General features: G+C 41.2%; 1 protein-coding gene across 1 annotated transcript in view; it reads right to left on the bottom strand.

Annotated features, from left to right (window-relative positions):
* The window catches only part of ABI1 (abl interactor 1), a 40556-nt gene extending 15354 nt beyond the window's left edge, over positions 1-25202 (bottom strand). Inside the window, exons 1-9 of the mRNA XM_019616746.2 lie at positions 25022-25202; positions 15903-15917; positions 15069-15169; positions 11579-11719; positions 9478-9578; positions 8819-8899; positions 6998-7174; positions 3965-4051; positions 7-23 (exon numbers count right to left, since the gene is read on the bottom strand). Coding sequence (XP_019472291.2) covers positions 7-23; positions 3965-4051; positions 6998-7174; positions 8819-8899; positions 9478-9578; positions 11579-11719; positions 15069-15169; positions 15903-15917; positions 25022-25096 — 795 coding nt within the window. The 5' untranslated portion in view covers positions 25097-25202. The remainder of the gene's footprint in view (positions 1-6; positions 24-3964; positions 4052-6997; positions 7175-8818; positions 8900-9477; positions 9579-11578; positions 11720-15068; positions 15170-15902; positions 15918-25021) is intronic.
* Between the last annotated feature and the right edge of the window lie 1933 nt (positions 25203-27135).

The raw sequence follows: 27135 nt of genomic DNA, 5'->3' as shown, positions 1-27135 counted from the left end.
GGGAGGAGTCGGGCTATCAGCAACTGGAAACGTTGGGAAAGTTTTTTTACATGAAAACCAGCGTGCAGATACAAACAAACCTGAGGCTGTAGACTGTAAATAAAAGGGGCGGGGATGACAACACACATAGCATGCGCTATAATACCATGCACTGATTAGAAACAGAGGCTTTGTATTAACAGCTACAACACGCAGCTACATTCGTTATTAGTAGTCAGATCTACATACAGATGCTACTAGAGTCAAAGCACATGCTGCAGGTCATAAGCTGAACACCAGCAACGGGCAGCCCTGCTCGCTGGCCATGCTGAGGGCTGACTGCAGCAGAAGCTGTGGGAGCACTGCAAGCAGCACCCTCTGAGCCGGGCAGCAGCAGCTGCTGGCCAGCCAGCAGCACCATTCGTTCTGCACAAAGCCTTTGCCTGTACAGTCACTTTCATTTGTTTGTGAACACTGCTTCTTTGGATTCCTTCTCTCAGAGCTAGCCCTAAGAGCACAAAAAGATCTGGTACAGATCACAAAAAAGGGACGAGACTGGGCTTCAAAAACCAAGCGATCTTTCTGCGGAAGAAAAGCTTTGTACTGATCAGTATCCTGCAGACTGGCTTGCGTGTATGCATGCACACATCCAGGATACAGTTAACAAATGGAAAACTACAACAGACAGCTGCTGCTCTTTGGGAAAAAGTGCTCAAGGAATTAAGTGAGTAATCCAAAATGTCAAATCCCTGCCCTGACACTCTCCAATCAGCACAATTACAGGTTGCTCTGGGAAAAGGAAAAGAGAAAGGCATTATGGAACAAATCACTCTTTCAAACAGATCTTAGTAACATTCATAGCAGCTGGCAGAACAGAGGGGAGACAGATCTCAGATGTGAGACACAGGGCTGCCCATCTCATTCCCTGGATCTGGGGCCACTACACACAAACCTGGATGGGAGTTACTGTAAGGAACCATCACTGAGCTCAGCACTGCTGTATAAGCACACAGATTTAATTACAAGCAATCTGGAAGTCTGCATATGAAACACAGACAGAGGCTGAAATCCACTGCTCTGAGAGGGCGTGACTGAAAGAGCAGGGCATATGCTCCAGAATGCTGCTACCTATAAGAAAGACAAGCTGGAAAGCGAGGAAAGAACACAGCACGGAGTGAAGCTCTAGCTATTGCTAGTTACATTTGTTTGCTTTACTGCTCCTCACATCTGCCTGGCCACTACTAACCAGTGACTAACCTTTGGCCCTCAGCAACACAGCTCAGCACAGCTCTCAAGTTCTAGCTGTGCCAGAGAGGCTGTGCTGTGATGGGGGAAGGCCACAGCCCCCAAGGCACTGCTGTCACTTCAATCACAGCTCCCCACAGTGTGGCTAGCCGAGCTCCAGTGCCCCATAGCCTTGCGGCAGGAGGCGGCTGCCACTATGTTAGCAATTCCTCTTCCATACAGAAACCCACTGATGTCACTTGGAGACAGACTAACAAAGTCTCTGTCCAATTGAGTGCTCTGTCTTGCCTGCATTACTGAGCAGCACTCACAGGCAGGCTTCGTTACTACACCACAGGCACATGACAGCACTATTTATAAATACACAGGGTTTGTCTGCTCTTCTCAGCACATCTTTCACCAAATATACTGCTATCCTTAGTATCCAGCTACAGCCAGGAAAAGTATTGAACAACAATCCTTTGAGATGCTGAGAAATCCTTACCTTAATAAAGGCTGTATTTATTCAACAGTGAAGATGCTTATTTGACAAGAACAGAAGAGGGCAGGAAATGTGAGTGTGGAAGTGCCAACACACACCCTAATCAAAATGCTGTGCTCACAGTGGGTGTTTTATGGGAAATGTGTAAAACAATTCAACATCACATTTACACAAGCGGAGAAAACAGAACAGAAAATCAGACAAGTGTCACCCCAGGACTCCACTCCATCTCTGGGATTGCAACCTACACGTTGCCTGGTTCTGAACTCAGCCAGGCAAAATCAGGAGCAGTATCAATTTTTCTAGATGAAAAAAATGGCATACAGAAGTACTCTAAATGAGGAAGGGTACAGGGTCCGATACAGAGACCGGACTTAACAAAGCTTCAAATTGAAGCATCTTCTCTAGCTTGTGTTCACATCCCTGTCATTAAGTGGGGCCCTGCAGACTCATCTTTAACAGACCGGGTGTGAGAGTGCAGCAGCTGACAGCTAGTCGCTGGTCCCTGGGCACACTGCTAAACCTCTCTGCAGGAGGCACCCATGGCTTGGGCACAGGGAGCAGGAAAAAAGAACAGGCCTTGAGCATTTTCTAATCCCCTGCCTTAGAAAAAGTCTGAAAGGAGTCCACAGCGTGCACAGAGGATGCTTTCCAAACCCACCAATCTTTATGAAAAGGAAAGAAAGACTTTTCCCATAAGAGACAAGCCTACCCGTGTCTCTGTAACTCCACTTCCTGTGATTGTGCTGTAGAAAACAAGACAGTTGAAGGTCCCCTGCAGCCAGTTCTGCTGAGTGTGTGCACAGCTGCCACACGCACTCCCACCTTTGAAACAAGGCGGCAGCAGCAGCTCAAAACCACACTCATTAGAGAACTTTCAAACCCCAGGGACTATTAAAGAAAGAAAATAAATAGGACAATTCCTAGACCACATTTCAAGCTCTTTTCTGCTGCAATCTCATTCACAAGTCAGCTTTAATTTTCATTGCGACACAGACAAATAAGTCTGTCCCTTTCATCTCTGCTCCCCCAAGTGCTGCGTTATTTCCAGGAGGACAATACTTGGAACAATTCAGAAGCAGGTGTCAATTTTCTTAAGGTTATCTGCAAGTGAAGACATTTTGTACCTTTTATACCTTTAGTACCTCTACACTTTGCATTTTGGGAAGGCATGTCAATTTTGTGGCATGCTAGTCTACATAAACACGATTCTTAGCATTCACCTAACATAACACCAAAATACCTTCTTTCTGAATGGGAACCACAGAGATGCTTCTTATACCTGGGGAAACGCTCACAATATGAGCACTAAGAAGCTCATATGGGAAGCTGCATAGCCACACCAATCAGCGTTGAGGGCCCCTCAGCATATCCTGGAGCACCACTGCACAGTAACAATCCCTGAGATTCTAGCAGACTCCACCATGATTCCCAAACGCCGTAAGAATGCGTTATACTCATTTCATGCCCTACCTGCATTGCATTCTTTCTTTTGTTTACAAAACAACAACATTCTCCTGGAACAAAGATGAACTCACAGCAGGAGCAAGACTTTACCCCTGCGCTAGAATTCGGGATAGGAACACTCACCTGAAATGAATAAAGTAATAATGGTAAAAACAGAGATAGCAGTGGAAAACAAATCACAGCCAGGGAGCATCTCTCACAAATCTATCCACAGAGCTATGCTGTAAGCAGCTCAGTAGGGAAATCTGGCTACAGGACACAAAGCAATGGAGAATGAAAGGCGGGTGAGAGGAGAAATACCTCAGGAACTCCTTTGTAATGGCATTAGATCATAAGACTGCACATTTTCAATTGCCTTTGTAGCTCCCCAAAAACTACCGCAGTATTGGAGTCAATGATTGCACAGTACATATTTTGACAGTCTGCATAAGCCTTCTAATAAAAACTAATCAATTATCCCTACTGAAAAAGCCTCGGGCAGGATGATTCAACATGAAATTAATATTTTAATTAAGATACACTTCTACATTCAGATGAAGCAGATGCCACATATTTCACACTGTATTTCTCTAATAGATTTGCAGTTTGGAACTTAAATGGGTCAGTAATAATCATGCACATGTTATAAAATATTGACGAGTGTGCCCTTCAGCTCCAATAGCATATTGACACTACAACGCAAGATGGTATTAGCTTCTGGAAAAGGAAACAAAAGAGAGTCTGACTTGCCAGCCATGCATGCTAGAAGGAAGGAGGCTCTACCCTTTAATAGCTCAGCTTGTCCAAACTTACTGTTTTCCTGCACCCTGGCCACGAAGCCTGTGAGAGGTATCTGTGGAGTCAACTGAGGCATAGGGGGAGGGGGTGGAGCAATAGAAACTGGTAGCAAGGCACACAGGGGATAGGAAAAGTCAAACGGACACAGGGGAAAAAAAAAAAGGAAACAAATAAAAGCAGCCGTCAGTAACGAGGACCACAAAACAAAGTATGTCAAGAACAACAAGAACACACACACAGAAGAACCTTCTTCAAGCTTGTGTTTCCAACAAGGCTGAATTCGGGGCCAGCCAATCAAGGCCCAAAAAGCAAAACCTGCCCGCATCCATCTGAGCACAAAGCAGAGTGCAGACCACAGCGGGGAGCTCCTGGGGTGAGCGCGGGGGGCTCAGGCAGCACGCAGTGCTGAGCTTCTCATTGTGCTCACAATTGCTCAGATCCAGGAGTTCTCTGTATAAAGTGTGCTGCCAGAAGAGGAGGCGCTGGTGTGGAGGATTTTGGACTCCTCCTCTACCATCAGAGCAGAGAGCTACATCAAATGCAGCAAAACAGCACTGACACAGAGTAAAGACAGCGACTTTACAAAGGAAACAATGCTGTGATGTCAGTACTCGTACAGAGCACCTCCTGTAATTTTGCTGGGGATGGGGACAAGGGACAGCTCACAGCGTTGTTGTTCTGCATATAAAAAGGGACTTGTTGCTTGTTGGAAAGAAAATAAGTAGGTTTTGAGCGGAATGGTGTTTTATTTCAAGTTATTAAGCCCTCTGTGGTTAGAGGCACCCTGCAACTTAAGAACTGTGAAGTTGTTAAGTGGCAAAGGCTTCTCGTTTCCCCTGAAGCACGGCCCTGCTCAGTGAGACATGAGACAGGAAACACTGAACCAGCGCTCAGCCCCATCGGGTTGACAGCTGAGGTGTTGAGCTTTTCCCTCTGCACACAGCAGAGAGGCCTGGTGGCAGCAGGATGTGCCACATAAAGTATCAGTGCTGGTGGGACAGCATGAAGGTGGGGAGGAGAGAGAAAAAAGCAAACAAAAAAGAAAACAACAACAGAACATTGACTCATTTGTTTACACTGTGCCTCTTCTCAGGAGAATTTCTCTTGCATCAAAACAGAGAATTCCTGCGAAGATGGGAATTCAGCAGCATAATCCAGTTGGAATCAAATTTGAAAGAGGTTCCATACTTCCAAGTAAGCAACAATTTTAAATAAAGCCATGACTAAGATTAATGTTTGATGAATAAAAATGAAGCATTTAGTTCATTACAAAACCAATAATCAAATCAACGGAATGAGGGAAACAACCAATAAAAGAGGGACAACAAACAGGTTTCTCACAAAATTGAAGTAAACATCTAAGAAAAAAACAGAATATTTGTTAGCATGAGAAGTAAAACCTTAAGGAAACGTGGAACCTAGATTTAATGTCAAGACAGTAGCATTAAAAAAATCACCAGTTACAGAAACAGAGAAAAAAACAGTTTAAGGTAGAAAAAACGCACCCATCATCAAAATACTGTTCAAAAAAAATTTGACAATCAGTATTTTGAAAACACCAGAGATGCCGGACTGAGGAACAGCACCTGCATTTGAGCAAAAAATTGCTTTGGAAAACTCCACATGTTCAGAAATAGTGGTGTGCAGAGCATTCAAGATGACTAACTATTTCCAGAAGTCCTGTTTATTCATCAGAACACAACTGTTTGAGCAGGAGGGGGTTTCTGTTATTATGGACAATTAATTTTGGGGAGCAGAATGTGGAAGAAAATGAAGAGTCAGTCTGAAAATTAGGAATGGGAAAAAAAAAAAAGTAGATAGGTACTGTGCCTGCATAGAAAGACGTTCTTGGACTAATGTCGTACTTGTAAACCACTGAGAAAGTGTTTCACCCTAGTGTCTCAAATATTGTCTGTGTGTTCTTTCCTTAAGAAAGAACCAGGCAGCACTGATCTGTAGAGATCTTCAGCCCAAACATCAACATTTCTTTTTATAGGAATATCACTCTGAAGTTTAGAGTTGGCACAGCACTAGAAGCCATGTGAGTACAGTCACTCCTCTACGTATATCTGGTCAAAACGCTCCTTGTTGTTTCCAGTAAGGAAGAATTTCAGCAAGGATAATTTTGGACTGAAGACAGTAAGGAAAAAGTCCCTGATCTAAACATAGCTTTCCACCAAGATTCTAGTAGATCCCTCTTTTGCAGAACTTTCTGCAGTCAACCTTGCTTGCCGTGTTCCGTGGTTAGGCAGAACCCTGCTGACTAAAACCAGGCTCAGCTGCCCACTGCATAGAATCATAGAATCATAGAGCTGGGCTGGTTGAAAAGGACCACAATGATCATCTAGATTCAACTCTCCTGCTATGTGCAGGGTTGCCAACCACTAGACCGGGCTGCCCAGAGCCACATCCAGCCTGGCCTTGAATGCCTCTAGAGATGGGGCATCCCACCACTCACTCATTTCCATCTCTACTATTGGTGTAGAAGCATAGAGGAGCAATTTGTTAAAAAGAAAAGAGACTGAACTCTTCGTCCCTTCTCTAATGGTCAAGTTTAAAGTGAAGAACAAAAGAGAAATTTGGAGACAGAAATAGGATCTGAGAACAAGACAGAGACAGGGAGATACTGAGTAATGGGAAAAGATTGTTTTATGAGCACCGTGCTCCAATAGCACTCTCTCGCCACTAGTCCAGTAGTGGAGGAAGTGTGCTACAACCACATTAGGTCTCCTGCAAAAAATCTGGTTTTAGTTTATGTTCTCCAAACACACCTAAAATGCTAAGTATAATGTGCCCATAATTAGACAGGCAATCATCATAATTTCTCGTCGTGAGTAACAGCAAACAACTCAGAGGGGAAAAACAGTGAAATTGCATACAGTACAATCTCTGTACAACTCAGAGTTTTTCTTGTTTGTTTTTCCTTCTATTTCAGGAAAGAAAGCAATAATCTTATTGATGCTCTTCACAAATGGATTAAAATGCCATGCATACTTTTACAATCATTTTGCTCAAAACAGTTTTTGATTTCAGAGCTCAGAAGCTTACTTGAATTTTGAGAATAAAGAGGCCCGCCATTAACATGAGGTTGAGCAGAAAATGGGGCAGTCACAGAAGGATTCCGTCTGTATCCACCAGAAGATGCTGAAGAAGTGGTAGAGTTGTGTCGCGAGATTTGCCTGGTCATTGTGCCATACTGGGAACCAGGAGCTGAACCTGGAGCAGCTGAAAAGCATTAGCCAGAGGAACCAAGGAAAAGACTTGAGCAGAGCTTTACTTGGGATAGAATGCAGAAAACAGAAAAAGCCCAGAACCTGGGAATTATTTGACCACACATCACCAGTAAATTAAGACAGTAACAGGAGATTAACAGAAGACAAACATCCCTGTTATAATCAATTACAAGAAAACATACACAAGACATAAAAGAACATTCATATAAAGGGCATTTGAGAAATGCTGATAACTACTTTGACAGTCTGGATGGGGCTGGAAACTTGGACCAGCTTCCAGCTCCTAAGCATATCTCAATAATTCTACGTGCAATACCCTTTATTGAAAAGAGCACACAAAAAATCACACATTCTGCTGAAAGCAAATGTTCTCCATTGTGAACCAGAATTTGTCTCCAATCAAATATAAAAAAATGCTCTAATAAAATAGTAAAATAAATGTCACAAGCTTCAGACGCTTGGCACATTCACCAATCATATTTGCTAGCTGTGCTTTTATATTCATGGAATTTGCACTTCTAATAGATCAGAATCACCAGTGCCGGCTGTCAGAAAGACATGTCACTCATTCTTTAAGATGGATACCCATTTTTACCTTCCCCATGTTTGCTGTACAAAAGCCAAGGTTAATAAAACAATTTAAGTTCTCTTTTTGCATTCACCTCTGACAGATGAACAACAGCATCAAGCCTTGCAAACTAATGAATCTCAAACGCTGAGGTCACATGGATCAGTGCACAACTCCGCAGTTTTTGAATGCAAAAACTGTTTTGCAATAAGATGTTCTGTGCTTTTAAATACATATGTATATATCTTATACAGACAGATAAAAATATATACAAAACGCACACGCATGGCACAGTGCGCGGTCAGAAGTTTGCAGTCCTGTAGTGCCATCCAAAGTCACTTTCGCTTAACACTTCAGTAAGAGAAAGTGCAAAGGGTTACATGGGTCAAAGCCTCCAAAGCTGGTTTCATAACAAGATCTATGAATTTTGACATCAGTCTCTGATAGGAAAGGGAGAGGTCTGTGTGGTTTTACACTTATTACTTTTAAATCCTTTCCTAACAGCAACATGTAATGTTTGAAGCTTTTTTTCAAGAACTGTTGGCTTGTATCATAAAGTCTTCCAGTTTGGCATCTGCCTGCAGCATTACAGGATCAAACCCAAGCCACTGTGACAGACACTTCTGCTTTTCAGTCACCTTTTTCCCTCAGGATAGAATACGTACATCACCCTACACATCAGCTACCATTTTTAAGTGAGAGTGCAACTGTAGCAGCTTAGTTTCAACTGCAAGAGTGATAAAGCAGAATAGCAATGTTCCAGCTAATTTTGAGCTCTTTCAGAAAAGACATATTGGACCTTAGCTTTATTGGGAACAGAGATTTCAAGCAACTAGCAGCTTTTCCCCATACCTTGTACATTTACCTTCAGAGGCTTTAACCACAGGAAGTTAGTGGAGATTAGATTTGTGTAAGAAAAAAAAAATCACATCAGAACTGATTTTGATGTTAAAATCATGTAGATCCCAGTACAGATGAAAAAAACAGCTTCACTAAGTCCATTAGGAAGAGATGATTATTGATTATGCAGCGTGACTGCAATCACTTCAGCATTGACACAAGTCTCACCTATCAGACTGCCCATCGGGAGAGGTGGTGGCAGTGGTGGTGCTGGCGGGGCTCCAGGAGGAGGAGGAACAGAAATGTGTGCTAATAAAATAGTTTATATTCCCAATTAGACCACATATTTAAAAAGCAGGTAAGAAAGCAAGGGCATTTGATAGGCTTCCCAAAAAAATACAAAAATTCAACTTTAGTAAACTGATACAAGCTCAGACCCTGATCCTACAAAGGGTTCTGTACCTGCAGGTCTTTATTCCCATTTATTTCAATGGGATGACAGATGATAGTAAGATATATGCCTATTCGAACCAGTGCAGGATCAGAAACACCGGGAAATAGAAAAGGAAAGCCTACACGTGTGTAAGAAAGTGAACCAAGGAACAAATTCAACAGATTTAGACACTGATAAATCCTGCATTGCTCTCTTTCACTGCTGTGCTATACACACCAGTTCTCCTGCTTCTGTCAGTGGTCTCTCTCACAGCTTAGCAACTTCAGACTGTACCAAAATAAATGACACTAGTTGACAAGTCTGAATTCTACTACTGGCAATTTTCTGTAGGTCATCTTCTGTATTTTATTTGAGGTAAAAACTTCTATTCATTTGTATAAACACAAGTGACTGATATTAAACCTTAAGTTAACATGGGAAGAGTCCCTCCTACCTGGCCCAATGGTTGGCGGCGAAGGTGTAGGCACGGCAATGGGAATGCCAATACTGCTGCTGCCGCTATTCTCTCGACTGCCACTTCCTCCACTACTACCACTATAAGAGAAAAACAGAAAAACAAGTATTAGCACACATTTCTTACAAAAGCCTATCAACAGCCACACTTCCTGTGTGAACTCTGCTGATCTAACTCAATTACAGACAGTAAAAAAATCCACTATAAAAAGCCCTTGTCTCTCTACCTACAATCTCATATAGCTAATCAATTATGCAGGAAGCATTACATCCCTAATAAATGGAATTAGCTAAGCTGAGGAACACCACTATGCATAAAATGTCTAATTACATGACTTCAAAAATAAAAAGGTAAGCAACCATACCAGTTCTAGGCAATAGAGTAACAACTGCAGGAATAGTTCAAGAGCCTTGTATTAATTAGAAGCAATAAACTGGGGCTGGAAGAGTTCATGCCTAAACTACAAATAATTATTTAAAATTAATTGTGCTATCAGCTGAAGGAACCTTTCCTCTACTTAGAATAGGGGCTTAGAATAAAAAGTTTTTCACTGAGAAAAGCTGTGATTATCCAAGCTGGGTAGGAGAAGGGAAAGAATAATTATCTGCTTAGCCAGTACACCTTTTCACACACACATGCACACAATTTGTGCGAGAGAAGTTTGTTTCTAAGACAACAGTACAACCAGGTGGCAATTTGTCTCAGTACTGTTCGTATGTCCTAGGCCAGCAATACAGAACACGCTTTTAGTGATCTACTGCAGAGACCAAAACATCTCTTTCCACTGAGGAACAAAAAAAGGAATCAAAGTTCAGACGACATCTGTCCTTATTTTACCCGAGAACATTCCTTAGGCCAAGGCTTGAATTTACACAGATTAAATGGATAATATAAAGGGAACTAAGCAGTCAAGACACCTTGAAACCAAAACACCACCACTTTCATCCATTCACATTAATGATTAAGTACCCAGTGATTTTACAGTTTATTTACCAATCCTGGGTAGTTACAAATCATTCAAACATTTCTTAAGAAAAGAATACTGTTACAAAAAGAGAATCAGTGATCTGAAATGGAAGCCAAGATAACTTCTTCAAAGTTAGTGTTCTGTCTGTGAAGACCTTGATCTTGTCACCATGGTTGCAGCTGACTTTCTAATGCAGTCTACACAAAATACAGATCTTGTGAGACAAATGTAGGGAGCATTCACAGGAGCCAGCTAAACAGATTACCAAGATCTTCACTGCATCCAGATTTAGACACTACTTAATTCTGACACCATTTCATGAACATCATGTCCAAAATATCTTCAATCTCTAATTAGTGATCAATTGTATTTTAATTGTCTACAGGGTGTTAAAAAAAATTAAGGAAGAAGCTCTCTGAAAAATAAATTACCATTTTATTTTTAGCTACTGAGCTCTTTTGTCTGTTTTTTGTTTTTTGTTTTTGTTTTTTTTCCTGCAGTTTGGAAGTTCTGATACTGTCAAACTGAGGAAACTAAACTCACAAAGAAAAATCTATCCTTGCAATTTGAGAATAAATTTACATGATAAAAAAAAGAACAAAGTACATTAAGATACCTTTCTCACGTCAGGGCACACTACTCTTTCATCAAAATCCTCGATCATGTGGAAACAATTGGCTAATGCCAATACCTGCTTTGTGAGTAAGCTTTACATTTCACTTCTATCATGCAGGTACTGATTACAAGCATTAAGTTTTAGCCAAAAGAAAGCAATTGGCTCTTTCAGACTACTTTCATCATAGTGTTTTTAATCAAGAGAAATTCCCCTTTGCAACTACTGGACTTGAAAACAACAACAAAAAAACTATTCTATCAAGGGTAACAACATTTTGGACTAAGGCTAGCTAGGCAGCTTCTAACCCAGTAGGACCCATCATTGCTTGACTTCTCAACTGCACAAATTTTGAAGTTCTGCTTATTTTTGGGAAAAAAGTACCACAGAAAATGAAGTCTGTGCCACCAAGAGCACTAAGCTTCAAAGCTTTTCTGTGACTTTCAGTAAATAGCAGCATGCCAGGCAGGAAGGCGTGTGGGTGAGAAAAAATGTTTTACCTGTGTGTTCTTGGTCTCTGGTTCAAGGAAGCTGTTCTCCCCGGGCTGTGCTGGCTGCCCAGTCTGGCAGGACTGGTCATGTAATCATTAGGGACCGTTGGTGGTTTGACTGGCTCCAGGGTTTTGTAAGGAGTATTTCGTCTGGTCAAGAGAGAAAGATTTGAAGACAGAGAGATAAACAATCAGTAAATCAAAAGGATAACTGCATGAAGCAGTGAAGCCACTTGGTTTTTTACATTTTCACATGAGACCACAGTGAACCACATTAGAGTATATCAAACAAATTTCACCAGGGAGAGGTAGTGAAATCACCTTCAACTCTCTAAAGTGCTCTTACGTAGAAAGATCCACACAAGTTGGCCTAGAGCACGAACTGATTAAAAAAGCCTAAGCTAAATACATCACCAAAAATATATGCTTTGAACTACATGCCATACAGCAGTTACACCTGTACCATAACCCAGGGTTATCTTTTAATACACTGCATGTGAGCAATTCTTTCCCTTTTAACAATGCCTTCTTTCTCCCTCTCCCCTTCAAATGCTTAACCATCCTAAAAGCATTCTTGGCTGAAGGTATTCAACTCATTAAGAAATACTCTATGTATCTAAGGAGTAAGTCCAAACTATTTACAGAACAAGTTACCCTTGCAATCATCAGTGCTCTTCCTAGCAGTGCTGTTTTATGCTGTAATCAAGCATATCACTTAAGCAGATCTTTAAGCACTTCAGAGATCAGCTTCATTGTCTCCATTCTACAGACACAGAAAGTGAAGCTCAGAGTCTTCCAAGGTCACTGAGCAGACTGCATCAACTCAGAAATGCAGCATGGATCTTTCAAGATCTATTTACCCATCCCGTTTATGCCTTCAGAACAGTGTGTGTATTGTACTGAGCTGCAGAGCTCTTCAGTTCTCACCAGTTACCAAGAGATCCCTTGCAAGACACGGAACTTGGCAACACACCAGCTAAGCAAAAACAAAAATAGTAAACTACTGGCATTTAATCACTTGTTCCATTGCTGGTTATAACGAGCCTGTTAAGCTATATGGTTTCACAGTATTTTAAGAAATGCATCTACTTCCTTTTTACAATGTAGAATGCAACAGTATTTAATTTTAACTAAAAATTTAACTATTAAAAACTCTCTTGAGGAGAAAAATGGAAATATCATGTTTGTTTGTATGAATGATGGTGTTTGTAAATTAGTTTGTCTATATAAAGAACTGCAGATGAGTCTGATGTGCAGACTGCCACCACCTGTAGACCTGCCAGAAGAGATCAGTCATGGGAAAAATAAAGTGACTTTGTATTCCAGTTGTAAGAGATAGAGCTCTAAATACCACCAAGTGAAATAATAAGCACAGAAGATTTAAAATGTGCTTCCAACAGAAATAACCTTGAAAACTAACATTTTGAAGTATTCTATCTTGGAATGCACTGGCAATAAGAAATGCAGCCTCTTGGCTCAATAGCACTATTTATTTTGCCTGTCCAATTTCAATATCCTATCAAAAGCAAACTCTGCTACATCCTTAGGTTCAGCTGAATACTGTTCTCAGCTTCACTGAAGGACTGAAACTCCCATGCACAGAGAAGTAAAAAATAATTTCTTTGTGCCGTGCAGGTCCAACCCATCCCTCTGTTCTTCTGCCAGTCTTGCATGGCAGAGGAAAGCAGCCCTTCTCTGACACAGCAGTGCCAACACCCAGTGCCTACTGCCACAGGGGAGCCAAACGTAGCCTAAGGCCATGTTCTGCTCCAAGTCTCTCATGGTGCAGCTGCTCCCTCCAATCAGCTTCTCCAGCTCCAGCCTTTTGCTCGCTTTTCCCCCTGCTCCTCCCAGCCCAAGCAGCCCCCCAGAAAGCCCCTGTACCTGCTGTTCATTCATTTCACAGCTCAGGCAGTTTCTGAGCAAGACTCTTTCCCAGCATCACTTTGGATTGCCCTGCCCTTGCCTTGGAGGAATAAGCTGTACACGTACTTCAGGGCTCATGTTAGACATCAAGCTTGTTCTGATTTACACGCTTATCTCTGTTTTCTGGATGAAAGGGAGAAGAGCAGCATCCTTGCGGTTTCTAGCATATTTTTCTGCATATATTAGGGAAAACAGTCATGCCTATGATATTTCATGCTTTGGCAGAACATGGCTGCTCGAGACGAGAGCTGTACTTCCTGAACAAGAAGGGCAGATAGAAATCTCTGTTAGGAACCCACATTATTCCTTCCCCTCAGTCAACTGCTGCTTTTTGTCATGCTCATCTGGAAATGACATTGGGCTGATTAATCCTTGTCAGGCATCAGCTGAGGCAACGGGAGTATGAGAAACTGCTCAGCAGTCCATCAGCACTGCTGCCACACTGGGGGCAGCCAGGAGGATGTAAAATCCTACCCAGCTTCCCGGGCTGATCAACAACAACAACAACGCTCTCTCAGATGGGATAAGAGAGACAATTGGAATGCTGATTTTGTGCCCTTGAGCAATGGGAATTTTCAGAAAACATGCTGAGAAACCCCCAGGGTAATTTTTCCGTAGAATACACAATAAACACTGCCATCCTGAAGCAGCAAAGCAGCAAATCAGGATTAAAAATCACTGAGTCTTTGACAAAAGCAGTTGCTGCTCCTAATTTTCCTTGGCCGTTTCTCCAGTTCTGTCTCATTACTTCTCATTTCTCCAGCTGCCCAGCTCTCTGAGAAAACATGCTGAAGCTGACACAGCCACAGCAGCCAGCTTTAAAGTGCCTCAGTCACCCACAGCATAAAGGAAAGCCTAAGTGTGACAAACAGGTAGAAGACCTTGTTTCAAATGCTTTCTCAGCAGACAAAGCCACACGGCACGTGCTTTGAGCTGTTCAGGTATTCATGCTTTGGTCCCTACCAACAAATACTTGCTGGCATACAGAGATAAGCAGATTTCATTCCCCACAGGTCCAGAGCAGAGAAATTGATGATATGGTAGGGAACTCTGGTCACAGGGAGGCTTGGAAAAAGCAAAATTTTCCTCATTTAAATGTAAAAATAAAGATTCACAAGTCAGTGAGAATCAGTGGTGCCAATATGTTAATGATGCCATGAATTTTGCTTAGTTAATGCAATAAATATGCTATCAACAGCCATTACCTATCTCTGTAATGAGAAACAAGCAGACAAGAACTTCAACAATGAAATCTTTCCTCTGCTGAAGTTAAAACCTTATTGATATTCTCTCACATTACCCAGGACTTCTGCCCAAAATTCAGGAATAACAATAACTTCTCCTTTATCCATATCTACAATAAACCCACTCCCCCATGAAAAGCAGTTATTTCAAAAGGTCACCATGAAAATACGAGGCAGTGCAGCTGAAAGGGTTTACACAGCAAAACTAATTGTGTTATTTCCTAAAGGCCATCAGAACTGCTATCTATTCACCTATTTAAGAAACATCGACATTGGCGCATTTAAAGCTGTGTCTTCAACAGGCAGGACTGAGCACTATCCATTCTTACCCCAGAGTTCCCCGGCCTGACATGGGAGGACTTGGTGGTTTTTGTGTAGGCGGATTTGTTCTTGACAAGGTGCCAGTTCTTGCAGGCTGGTTATTTCCATGCTGAAATAAGGGAAAACATGATTTTATTTTTATAACGGAGCAGCTCTATCATTGACAGGTTTTGTTGTTTTTTTTTTAAGTGTAAGACTATGAAGCGAGAATTCCCAGACAGCTGTCAAACAGCAAGTTTTTAGCTACACACAAGACAGACAATAGTATATACAAAGAGTTCAAATACAAGCTTAATGTTATTTTTGCTATTAATGTACAACAGACATCAGAAAGCTAGGCAATTGACAGTCTCATGCACAAATCTCGTTTCTCTCTTTTCTTTAAGGGGAAGCCACATTTGTGTTCATCTCAGTTGGAGTGTCAATAATTTCAATCAAACTTTAATGCTGACAGTACAATACAGTCAGCGCAGGCCCAGGGTGGCTCAGCTCGCCCCTGCTATTTGACTAGCAGAGTCATTCAGATTGTCTGGGAAGTCTCCTGCAAAAAAAATGTAAGTGAAGGGAATTGAGGCATCTACTGAATTCAGAGCAAAGCACTACATGTGTTAGAGAAATTAATCTTCTATGTGTAAATGCAGATGTCAATGTATCGCAGATATATTGACAGGCTAAACGCTGAAAACAACAAAACATTCAAGTATAGCATGTTTAATCTAAATATCCTATGGAAAGCAGAGGAGAGCATAAGAGCGCACTAGTTTTCAGTTTTAATGGCTCTGCAGCCTCTACTATCAGTCACATGAGGCACTGTGGGGCAAAGGAGAAATAACACTTCTTACCTTGGCTTTTAGCCACTTAACGTTGGCAAAAAAAGGGGGAAAAAGGGAGAAATTAATGGCAGATCCATCACAACTGACAGGACAGGTTAAACTACAGATAATCACATTTAAAAATATAATCTGAGTCTACTGATACTTAGCTACATCCCAGTACACTACCAAAGATGTTACTGGCTCACGCTGTCACACAGCAGAATGTTCCATGACTAAGCAACATCCAGAGAAAAGCCACTTGTGACAAAACGAAGCTTAGCTGAGCTTTGCCAGGCTTCTCATAGGCAGTAAAGGGTTGAAGAGCCCTTTGCTGACTGTTCAAGTCCAAAACCAAATCAATGCTATTTCAATGGCAACACGCACTTAAGAATTTGTTCACAAAACCACAGTTGCAGCTATACGGTGCAGAGTGACTTGCCCGTTGTTTTGACACTTAACCTTTGTGTGTTTTGAAGAAATTCTAGCTGCTGCTTTGAATGGTAAATAAAGAAAAGAGAGTTTTCAGACAGGATGAGCAGCAGAGCCTTTCACCTCTGGTTTATTGATTGAAACCTGATTCAAGCCAGCACTGCGCTGGCTGCTCAAAACGGTGTTGGCAGTGCTCTAATGATTGTCATGCTGAAATTTCAGCTCTTAGAATCAAGCCATTATGTGACTCCACTGTATTATTTTTACAGCCTTCGTGACTGCAGAGAAAAAAATTATGACAGCTTGGCTTCATAATTCTATAAAAACTAACCTAATTCTTTTTTTTTTAAATCCAAGGTGAGCTCTTTAATTTTATTAAGGGGGTGGGAATTCATCATTTTGAATGCAAACAAGTGGTAGTTTCACTTATTATCAAAAAAATCTCAGCATCCCCAAAACATAAAACAATCCCAGTACTATTTTTAAGGTCATCTAGAAATAAATTGTCGTTTCCTGACCAAGAGGTACAGACCAATTTAAAGGAGTTCATGAACCTTGAAAAAATAATTAAAATACGCAATACAACAATGCAGATGTCTGACACTTCTGACAGGGTCTGCCCAACCACTGAGAAACAGCTGGGGTTTAAAATTCAAAAGGTTGAAAGCCAATGCCCTGAAGTTATTCATACCACAAAAACACAAAGCCCATTCCAAAATTCAAATGAGAAAACTTAGCTGAGGTAAGTAAATTTGAAGGCCATCCTGTTCAGTCCCAGTCTGGGCTGAGGTTCATCAGCAGAGTAACAGAATGAAGGCATTTGAACCACATCTGTACCTACATATTTATTTCATGGATAAAAATGACACTCAATTTCCATGATGCCAGGGTAGTCTCCCAAGCATTACATTTATAAAACAAGCTTTCAGCAGTTTAGCTTTCCCCTCTCATAGGAGGAACCTTCCCCTTACTCGACCAGTTGCCAAGGGCAATGGCATAACACAAATAGAGATCAAAAAGTGAAACCGTTGTTCTGTTCCCCTTGCCCCCATCCTAGCAGCTATAGACAGAAACCTTTTAAAGGCTTAAAAGGAAGGGTGGCATGGTTTCTTACCCAGTCTCTATCACTAAATTTGCCTGCTTCACAAATTTAAAGACAAAAAGATTCCTCTCTTTCCTTCCCTTCTGCGGTGTCACTCAAGACTTCTGGTGAGTCTTCCCACCCCCTCCTTAATCACTGTTACATTCTGCCCCCCACTGCAGCAACAGAGTATCTTCACGAAGCACTGAATCAGAAATTCTTCATCTCATCTCATCTCAAACCTGTTTGCTGCTAAGCATTGTTCAACATGCTGATCCAAAGTTCAGAAGCTCTTGACCTTTATCTCTATTGCTACCACTTCACCAGGTGACCTTCCTCTCCTTTGCACCAACTATGTTACATGAACCAATGTTCAGATCCACAAACATGCACATATCTCTTCATTATGCAGAAGAGTTGATGGCTGCTGTCATTCTGCTTTCGGTAAGTGAAAAGCTCTGTGCATATCCCCTGTGCTGCTGTTAATGTAAACAGGAGTCATACGGACAGGAAAACAGAGAAGGAAGGAACAGAAAGAGAGTGAGGATTCTTATGGGAGAGGAACTCTGGATCCAGAAGACAGAAGTATGGCAGGAACGCAGATGAATCAAAGAGAGATGGTCATATGGCTGTTTAATCATGGTTAGTAAGCTAATTAATTAGGAGACATTTTCTTGTATTTATTGGCTGATCTTATGAGGTCAATCATGCTGCATTTCTTGGTCTGAAAGCCAAATTTAGTGCTATCTAAACAATTCCAAAAATTGCTTTGAGCTGGGAAGTTTAAGCAGCAGTCTGGCATCAATATAGCCTTAAAAAGGGGAGGGGAGGGAAAAACAGCAGGAAACCAAAGGGAAAAGCAGGTATATGTTTAGCATAGGTTCAAGCATCTCTCCAACTGCTGCCAGGCCAGATGGCAGAGCTTGCCCACCAGGACTGACTGAATCATCAGTAGTGGAAGGTTGGAGTCAGGAAGGAAACGCAGGGCATGAGGAAAAGGCAGTGGTGCACAGGGCTTACAGCTTGAAGAGGGAAGCCTATATGGAGGAGAATCTGTAAATGAAGAGATAGGAGGTGCAAAAGGTTTCAGAAAAGCTAAGTGAAACAAAGAGCAGTACTGAGCTCTTGGCATGTACTGAAAACTCCTGCAGAAGCTGTAATGAGCACAACTCTCTGCTCCTGCTAGTTGTGTTACTGTACACATGAGAGACAGCCTCCAGTATTCTAGACACGTCAGAACAACACCACAGTGCATAGGTTTGCTGGAGATGTTTTTGATGTCGAAGTACAGAACCATACAGATTAGGATACTCCCAGAATAAAACAGCATGCTAAGCAGCACTACTGGTTGGGGTTTCTCGCAAGCATCATAGCAGAAAGGTGTTTTAAAGGTAAGAACAGAGTCTTGCTTTTCTTGGGAAAATGTGCAAAGTACATAGACACAGTTTGAAGGGCTGACACAGAATTAAGAGGCAGAAACCATAGTTTCAGATTCAAGAAGCAGGAGCCAACCTCCCTGCACTTCCAAACGATGACAGCTAGTGCAGTGTTAGACTCACAGGGCTTTAACAAGAGACAACAGGTTGACCACAGACTGACAGCCAGCACTGGGCTGGAAAGAAGTAATGTACTTCAAGCAACGGACAAAAGCAGGTGTTTACAGGTCATATGAGGCATTTATCACAGCCAAAGGTATGGCTACTTCTGTATCTGATGGAGGGACTTCAGAGCACTCAGATTGAGTTTTCAAGTTTGGACTGCATGTTTGGACAGAGCAAACAATATTTTGGGACAGCTAAGCAACGACTTTAAGTTAGTGCCTTCCCTGCTTAAGGCAGTAGTTTCAGCAATTCCAGACTGCTCAGTTCTGGCCATCTAAACAGCAGAAAAATAAGTTCAGACAGAGACAGCATTGCAGGGCTCTGATGTATGTGAACAAAAGGACAAGGCTGTGAATGGCAGAAGATTCATGGCTGGCATTGATGAGTGGTGTCTGAGACAACCAGAAGTATCTACTGGTAGCCAAAGGACATCCAGGTTTCTGAAGGACTCCGCTCCTGGCCTCAGGAGGCAGCCATTGGAAGAACATCTAATAATTCCCATGCCAAGCAACAAGTCATGGGTGAACATTAGTCATGATTCAGGGAACCAGAAAGCTATTACTTGAGTTTAAAATTGTGTATGGAAAGCTAGGGCTATTGACAGCATGCAAAACTCATTTCCATGAGCACATCTATCTAAAACCATGGAAATACCAAAATCCAGTTCCACACAGCAGTGAAATTCTCCCCATGCTGAAGTCCAGGCAGCTTTTCCCACTCATTTCAACTACGAACTCCTCAATTTAGGTTGCAGCAACTTCAAATCTCTATGCAGGTTGGCAGTACTTCCCCTGCTGTATGTGGTTAATATTTCTCCAAGTTGTGAAATTAAAGAGCCAATTTCACTCTGTATTCTGCCGTACGTGGGATCACTGAAAGCAGTCCTTAAAGACTATCGATTTTAACTGCTGTCCAATGGAAACACAGGTTTAAAAACTGCCGTTAGCCTAATCTGCATTAATAAAAAGTGTATGGCAAACTCAGAACTGTAATATATGCATTCTGTAAAAGCAATAACCATCCTTAGATTTGTCCTTACCTTTGACCAGTAATCAGTCATTAACAGCAAAAGAAAAGCAAAACTGCTCTTGATGACTCTCTAGCCAACCTCCCTTTCTGCTTAAAAAAGGTTTTCCTGGTATTAGGGGAGAATTATCTGAGACAACCATAGGAGTAAGGCAGCTGGCCCTAATGCCTTCTGAAGTGCTACTGTGTATCTGCAGCCAGGCAATCCAATTGCCCCATAGGCATCCTCACTGGTTTTGCACAGGGATTGCCTCCTGTCTTGTCAGTGGAGCAGGTCTGGATTTGGAGTATGGCAAGGTGACACAATGGGAGCAGGAAGAGCAGCAGGAAGGGCATTTGTACATGAACGGATGGGATATATGAGCAAAGCATGCAGTAAGAACCAGTCTAGGACACAGTTTCCATAGAGAAATGAAGACAGGGACTTAGGGAGAAGGGCATCTGCAATCAAAGCTGTTTTTCAGAAGGCACTCTGTATGTGGGTGTCAGACACTGAGGGAAACACACTTCTGCCACCAACTCTGTGCTGTTTTTAAAGAAATAATTACTGTGTCTCACTTTCCTTACTGGAACAGTTCAGAAGGCTTTTTTGATCTTTATTTTGTTATAGTCTACTGTACAGCAGGTATGTGGCAAGAACTTAGGCTCCAAATCAATATTTCTTACAAAACAGAACATGTGTAGGTAAAGTTTCTGCAATGAAATTTTATCTTCAACTGTAACATCTCCTGATATTATTTCCAACTCAGTAATTACATTGCTTTCTGTTAACAGTAACCAGATGTAGCTTGTCACTATTGCTTCGCTTCTGTTATTTCCTTTTTTTTTTTCTTTTCTTTTTTCTTAGTTTCCAATGTCGTTTAACTTTATAATGTTTTTACATATTAAACTGTTGTTAAGATACAGAAAATGTGAATGAGGGCAAATTTAATATCATTCCCTCAGCACTTATCAATAGCCTTGGTCAGAGAAAGATGATCAAATTCCTGTTCTGAAACACTTCAACCTTTCCAAATTCTTTTACTCAGTAATATTTAATAGTTACAATAAGTAGATCACAAAATGCTGAGTTTTCTTTGCAGCCAGAAAGTCTTGAAATCTATTTTATATCAGATGACATCACACACACTTCTAACTTCCAGTAGCAAGTGCCCTGTGAAAAGCACTTGCCATCAACACTCACAACAGTCATGAGAGCTGGCAGCAAGGAGGGTTGTTTTTTCTCCCCAGAAAAGCTTCTCTACCCTACAGCAATATTCACTGTTTGGCCATGACCCCCAAGTGATGCTGTGACATTAATGAAACTATGTCCTTTGAAGCAAGAGCGTTCAACAGAAGCTAATGCAGGAACAAAGGCTGAGGCATAGGTTCAGGATCCCTGGCTCACTGTATTTTTATTACAGTGAATTATTTAAAAGTTAATACTCAAGTGGCCAGCACAGCAAGTTGTATCCTAAAGGGATAGCAGTCATGTCTAGGTAGCCTTTCACACTCACACCAGCTTCTCATCTGCATTTTCATCTTGCACAGGCAGCAGTAAGCACAAAGACACCAACTGACTGGAGCAAAAGCACAGCAAGGGTGAAAGCAGAGTCCTTGCTGCAAGCACACTTCTGGCCCCATCCCTACTTTAAAGGGCTCCTTCCAACCTTCATTTTCCTAATTAACACTTTTTAGTGCTTAGATCCCATCTGACTTGTGATCTTGAAAGCTTCTTACTGCTGTGGTGCAGTGAAATACTTGTACTTTAAAACAAGGAAATTCAAAACTCTTCTCTAAGCAGTTGAAAAGTGATCAATCTTCAGACATAGTTTGAGACAGTTTCAGAACTTTTTGCTGCATACTGCAAACTCTTTCTAATTACAACTATTAGACATTTAATTTCACATGTATTCAACACCATCTCCTTCACCACAAGGCAATCATTTCAACTTCCTACTTTGCTGCAATTCCATCTGCCATCTATTAAAAAAAAAAGATTGCAATAAATTCTAAGGTCAACTCCAGGGCTTTCAAGGCATCTTGCATGCTTCTTCCTCCTCCTCCCCCTCTTAAACTGGGGATGTTCTGTATGAGTAATTGTATTTGACCTATTTATTTTCTGGCACATTACTACTCCCGTCCCCTCCCCCCCCTCCCTTTTTGGTACCACAAAAGAAGAAGGGGAAAAGAAGGAAGGAAATGTTAAAGTAACCTCTGCCTAATAATTCAAACCAAGCTCTCTACACAGGAAGGTGGGCTCTCACTTCACAACTGTTACTCTTATTTACCAAGAATGACTTCAGCTACGTTCCCATATCCCCAGAGAGTGACAACTGAGCAACTACTTAGAAGACTGGCAAAAATGATAGTCTGTGTGTTTCCTGAGGCCATCTACATGAAGTGTCTGTCTAGTAAGGGAAAGTCCTCCCCATTTTGACTCATGCTAGACCTGACTTCATAGGCACATATTAAAAACAAACAAATAAGCAAAAAAAAAGGCAGCTTTCCTTCTTATGGACATTTCATCCATATGCGGTCCTTCAAAAGGAAGGCTAAGGAGTGGAACAGCCACTTAACCTCTTTAACAGGGAGTTAAAGAGTTAATGCCCCACTTCCATGCACTGCCGATTTTCCAAATACCTGGCTCTCAGAAGAGAAGAACTACATACCCCAGAGGACTTTGAGTTCAGAGGAGAAGATAAAGCTGGCAAGCCATGGGATTCTCTCACTTGCTGCCTGGCAGTGTGTAGCTGTGCTCTCCAGCCATTTCACCTTCAGTTCAGAGTAAGGCCTTTGGTTTTGGACACTCTCTCTCTCATTTTATTTGATTTATTAGCCTCAATTCCAATTATATATTGTACAGTGTGTTATCTTGTGTTCTGATATCATATTTAATAAATTAACTTTTCTCCTCAGATCATTGCAATTGTTCTGTTTTAAGGCCCAGCTCCCATCTCCCTACCCTTCCCCTTTTCTCCTTTTCTTCTTTTCCATGCTGGTGGGCCTGTGAACCTGCTGTTCCCCTGTCACGGACACAGATAGATCTAGAGATAACTCTGTGACAGCTGTGATCTGTGTCACACTCCAGGCAACCCAGTAAAATGTTGGCTAACTACACATGTAATTATATCATTTCCTGTCTCAGCCCAACCTTCTCAACAGTGCATCCACTGAAGGTCAACAGTGATGAAGGTGTCAAAAGTATGGCAGATACCTTCAACTATCTACCTGAGGCTGAGCCAGCAGCTTATTTCACTTGTGTAAGAAGTCTACATACTGACCAGCAATATCACCTTTCTACTTAGTGTTTCATGCTTTCCACAGTTATAAAACAGACTTAGGCATATTGCTCAAAGAAACGATAGCCAGACGTAGTTTGTAGCTGACTTACTAATGTTGCTAATTTGGTTATTACTGGATGCTATTTTACCTCCAAACAGGTGCAGTTTGTTATACTAGATTAAACCACTGACAGTTTAAAAAATATATATATTTACTAAGAAGAGCTGTCTAAAAACAAGTAGATGGCATCTCTTTTTCACTTCTTAAATAAAAAGGGTCACAATTGTAAAGACGCTAGTACTCTTAAGAGCATGATTATACTGGAAAATGCAACTGCTACAGCTAACAACTTCAGCATTTAGAGACTCAGCAACTAGTTTTGGGTCTTTGCAATACAGGTAGTGTAGCAAGGCACTAGCTTCAAGGACTAACAATAATTATTCTAGTTTTTAAAATGCCTTCTGCAGCATCTGACCCTTGGAGCACTTAAATGCAAGAACCAATATCTTGACATTGAATTTGTCAATTCTTGCATTCTGTATTCATAGAGCTCTCTCCTTGTATGCATGAGAAAAATCAACAGTTTCTCTGCCCCCAGTATTTCTATTTTGCAGCAATTCAGGGCTAATCTTTCAGGTTTCTACATAGGACAGGCTCTATCCAGCCTGCCTCAAATAACAAGTGTAAAGCAACCCTAAAAGTTACAAAATTAGTACAGGTTTAGATACAGGTTTGATTGCCAGAAAGTGTAAAAAAATAAATCAGGTAGCTAAAAGCCACTACATGAATTCATATCCTGGAGCAGTCATGGTATAGATATGCATTCCAGCTTGTGTTGGAATTAGACTTCTCTGGGCATTCATAGGGTTACTACAAGTTACTACAGGGTTACTACAAGTGCAACTTCGGCACTCTTTTGTGTTAATTATGAAATATCTGTTCCTTGGGAGCTCAGCCAAAAGGCTCATGAAGGGCTGCTCTAGCTGCTCTGACCAGAGGACATCAGGCTGTAGAGGATACACAGATTGTGAATAAAAGCTTTTCAATACTATTCAAGAGAAACACTGTAAACAGAATACACCTGAAGGCCTGCTCTGGGGGGTATACAAAGTTATTATCTGCTATAAAAAGATAGCCAGGGAGAAAGGGTGTTAAATTCATTTTACCCATAACCAGTGGACAGTAATTTACAAAGGCTTTTTATTCAGAGAGAGGGAAAACAGGCTGCCCAAAAGCACAAATGAGAGGGAGATGTTAAGAGCCACTGAGACTTCAATGCCAACTAGTTAATCCTGCTCCTACCAGCCCGCCTGTCATTCCACCCCCTCCAAAAAAAAAACCAAAAAACCAAATTGCCTGTTTCTCTGTAACAGATGACTGAATTTTTCTTAAAAGTTAAGGAAATAAAGGGAGTGACAGAAAAGTTAATCAGGCAAGAGAGTAGTCAGAATTTTAGAATTTAGTCATGGCTTTTCTGACAAGTCACTAGGCTAAGATCATAAGCCATTACTTCCAGACCCTGAATAGTCACAAAGTTATGGCAAACACCACTTAAATAAATTAACAATAATAATAAAAATCTTTATAAAACAACTAATTCTGTTATTGAAACGTTTGTATGTGGGAGCATATCAAACCCACAATACTCCCTAACATAAATGAGTGCAACATTTTAAGGTCGTTCCGTCTAACCTTATCTCCTGGTCTGTACTACTTGAAGTTCTCATCTGTTCAGGTGTTCTTACCTTTACGCCATGGCCAACATCATCCAGCACCGTGTAGTCTATAGGTTTTCGAATATACCTTACAGGACGCTCCATGTTCGCTGGCGCTATAATTTTGTGAGTTCTCGATGTGTTCTTATTGGTCGTCAAAATGCCTATCTCTCTGCGAGCAACCTTTTCTTTATGGATGTCCACAGTCTAGATTAAAAACAAGAAAGGATGGGTTTCTTTAGGCATTTGTTATTTTCTTTTCAGAGCTATCTATCTACATGTTTAGGCCACACTATTAGACAAAGAACCGAGATAATGCTGCTGGAAGGATGCCAGCTCATTGACAAAATGAGTTTAATCAACATGAACATTGCTTGAAAATTACACTTTAATGAAATAACCAATATTAATAATAAAATTACAATTATACATTATTGCCTTGACGCTCTAAAGACACTATGCAGATACAGCATGTGCAGATTAACCCTCAACATTCTTATGACTGACAACAGTGATAAATGACTCCAACTTGCCAGCTGGATAACCAGGGCAGGCAAGCTCAGCAGTCTGCCCATAGTCCCAGAGGGCACAAGGCTTGGGAATCTGGGAGGCAATCTTTTTCAGCAGTCATTGGTGCATGTCACAGTCTGCAATGGAACTGCCAGGCACAGCATGGAGGGTAGTTTCACTCACACAGTCTATGGCATGTTCAGAGCCTTAAAAATGCTCTTAAGGGAATACAGAAGCCACATTCATGCCCAGCTCCACCGTTCTATTAGGAAATACCTGAAGAGGAATGAAAGGTCAGCCCTGCAATCTGCGTAGGATCAAACTGAGCTTCACATAACACACATGTGCTTCCAGTGTGCAAGAGAACCACTGCTTAAACCCTATCCAGGGGAGAACACACACACATCAGACACTGGGCAGCCACAGTAAATCCCACTTCTAGAAAGTCTATTTCAAATGCAGGGATTTAATTTCCTGGTTTAAGTGGTTACTGGCACCTTGGGATATCATTGCAGAATATAGTATCTGACAAAAGCCACCACTATTAGTCACTTTGAATAAAATCGATTGAATCACTACTAAGGAAAATAATGCTTAGTGTGTAAGCATCAATTTCTCATGAAGAAACAGTGTCAAAGCTGAGGAAGAAGGAAAAGCTCCTCACTCACCAGTAGGTTTGGGTACATCTCTAGAAACAGCAAAAGTTAAAGTGGATATTAAGTGCAAGGTTATCTTCAGTGAAACAGAATCAAAGATGAAGCATTAAATTAGATTGTATCTGACTCTACATGAGGCAGGATGAAAAAGTATCAAGAAAATGACCATTTCCAATCTCCAGGAAAGACAGAACTCAGTGTTCAGAGTTTACTACGAAATTCCTCCACTTGATGAAATTATTTTTCCTATATCTAGTGTACATGCTCATAGAATCTTTAATTTTTTTAGGAACAGAAAGAAATAAAATCCTCCTAAACAGCTTCACTACATGGCATTGCAGATTGCAAGTGGGAACGCAAGTGGATATTAAGTAAGATTGTTTTCACAGCAAACAGCTAACTAACAGATAGATTGTAACATTGTAGAAGGGTCTTTTACTTCCAAAAGTGAGGAATCTTAATAGAAATAAGAATTACAATTTTTTTTTTTTTCCCAGCACAAAATAAGAAATTAAATATGTGTGATTGCATAGCTTATTTGGAATAAGTTCATTACATATCCCAACAAAGTTGTGGAGCAAGCTTCATTGTTCTAAACACTCAGGCACTGAAAAATACCTGTTGTGGGCAAAAAAAGCACCTTTCCAAATGAGACAATCCCAGACACCACGCACTTTGCCATCAGTATCAAATATCAGCCACTGCGCCCACATTTGTTCTGGCAGCCAATTTCACAGAAGACAGAGCAAAGACTTCAGAACAAGACTACCTGTGTTTCTTCAGCTCCAGCAATTATTTGTTCTTTTCCTTTCAGAGACTGAAATATATGTTTAAGTTCTGTCCTTCAGCAGACTTTCAGCAAGATCAACAACTATTATTTGAGTATTCTGATATTGATCATCTCTTCCAATTTCACTGTGTGACACAAATCCTTTCAATGAGCCACTAGAATGCAAGATCTCAAACTATCCTGCAGAA

This window comes from Meleagris gallopavo, chromosome 6 (genome assembly GCF_000146605.3).
Source record: "Meleagris gallopavo isolate NT-WF06-2002-E0010 breed Aviagen turkey brand Nicholas breeding stock chromosome 6, Turkey_5.1, whole genome shotgun sequence".
Lineage (NCBI taxonomy): Eukaryota > Metazoa > Chordata > Aves > Galliformes > Phasianidae > Meleagris > Meleagris gallopavo.
This window is presented reverse-complemented; position numbering and strand designations above follow the sequence as displayed.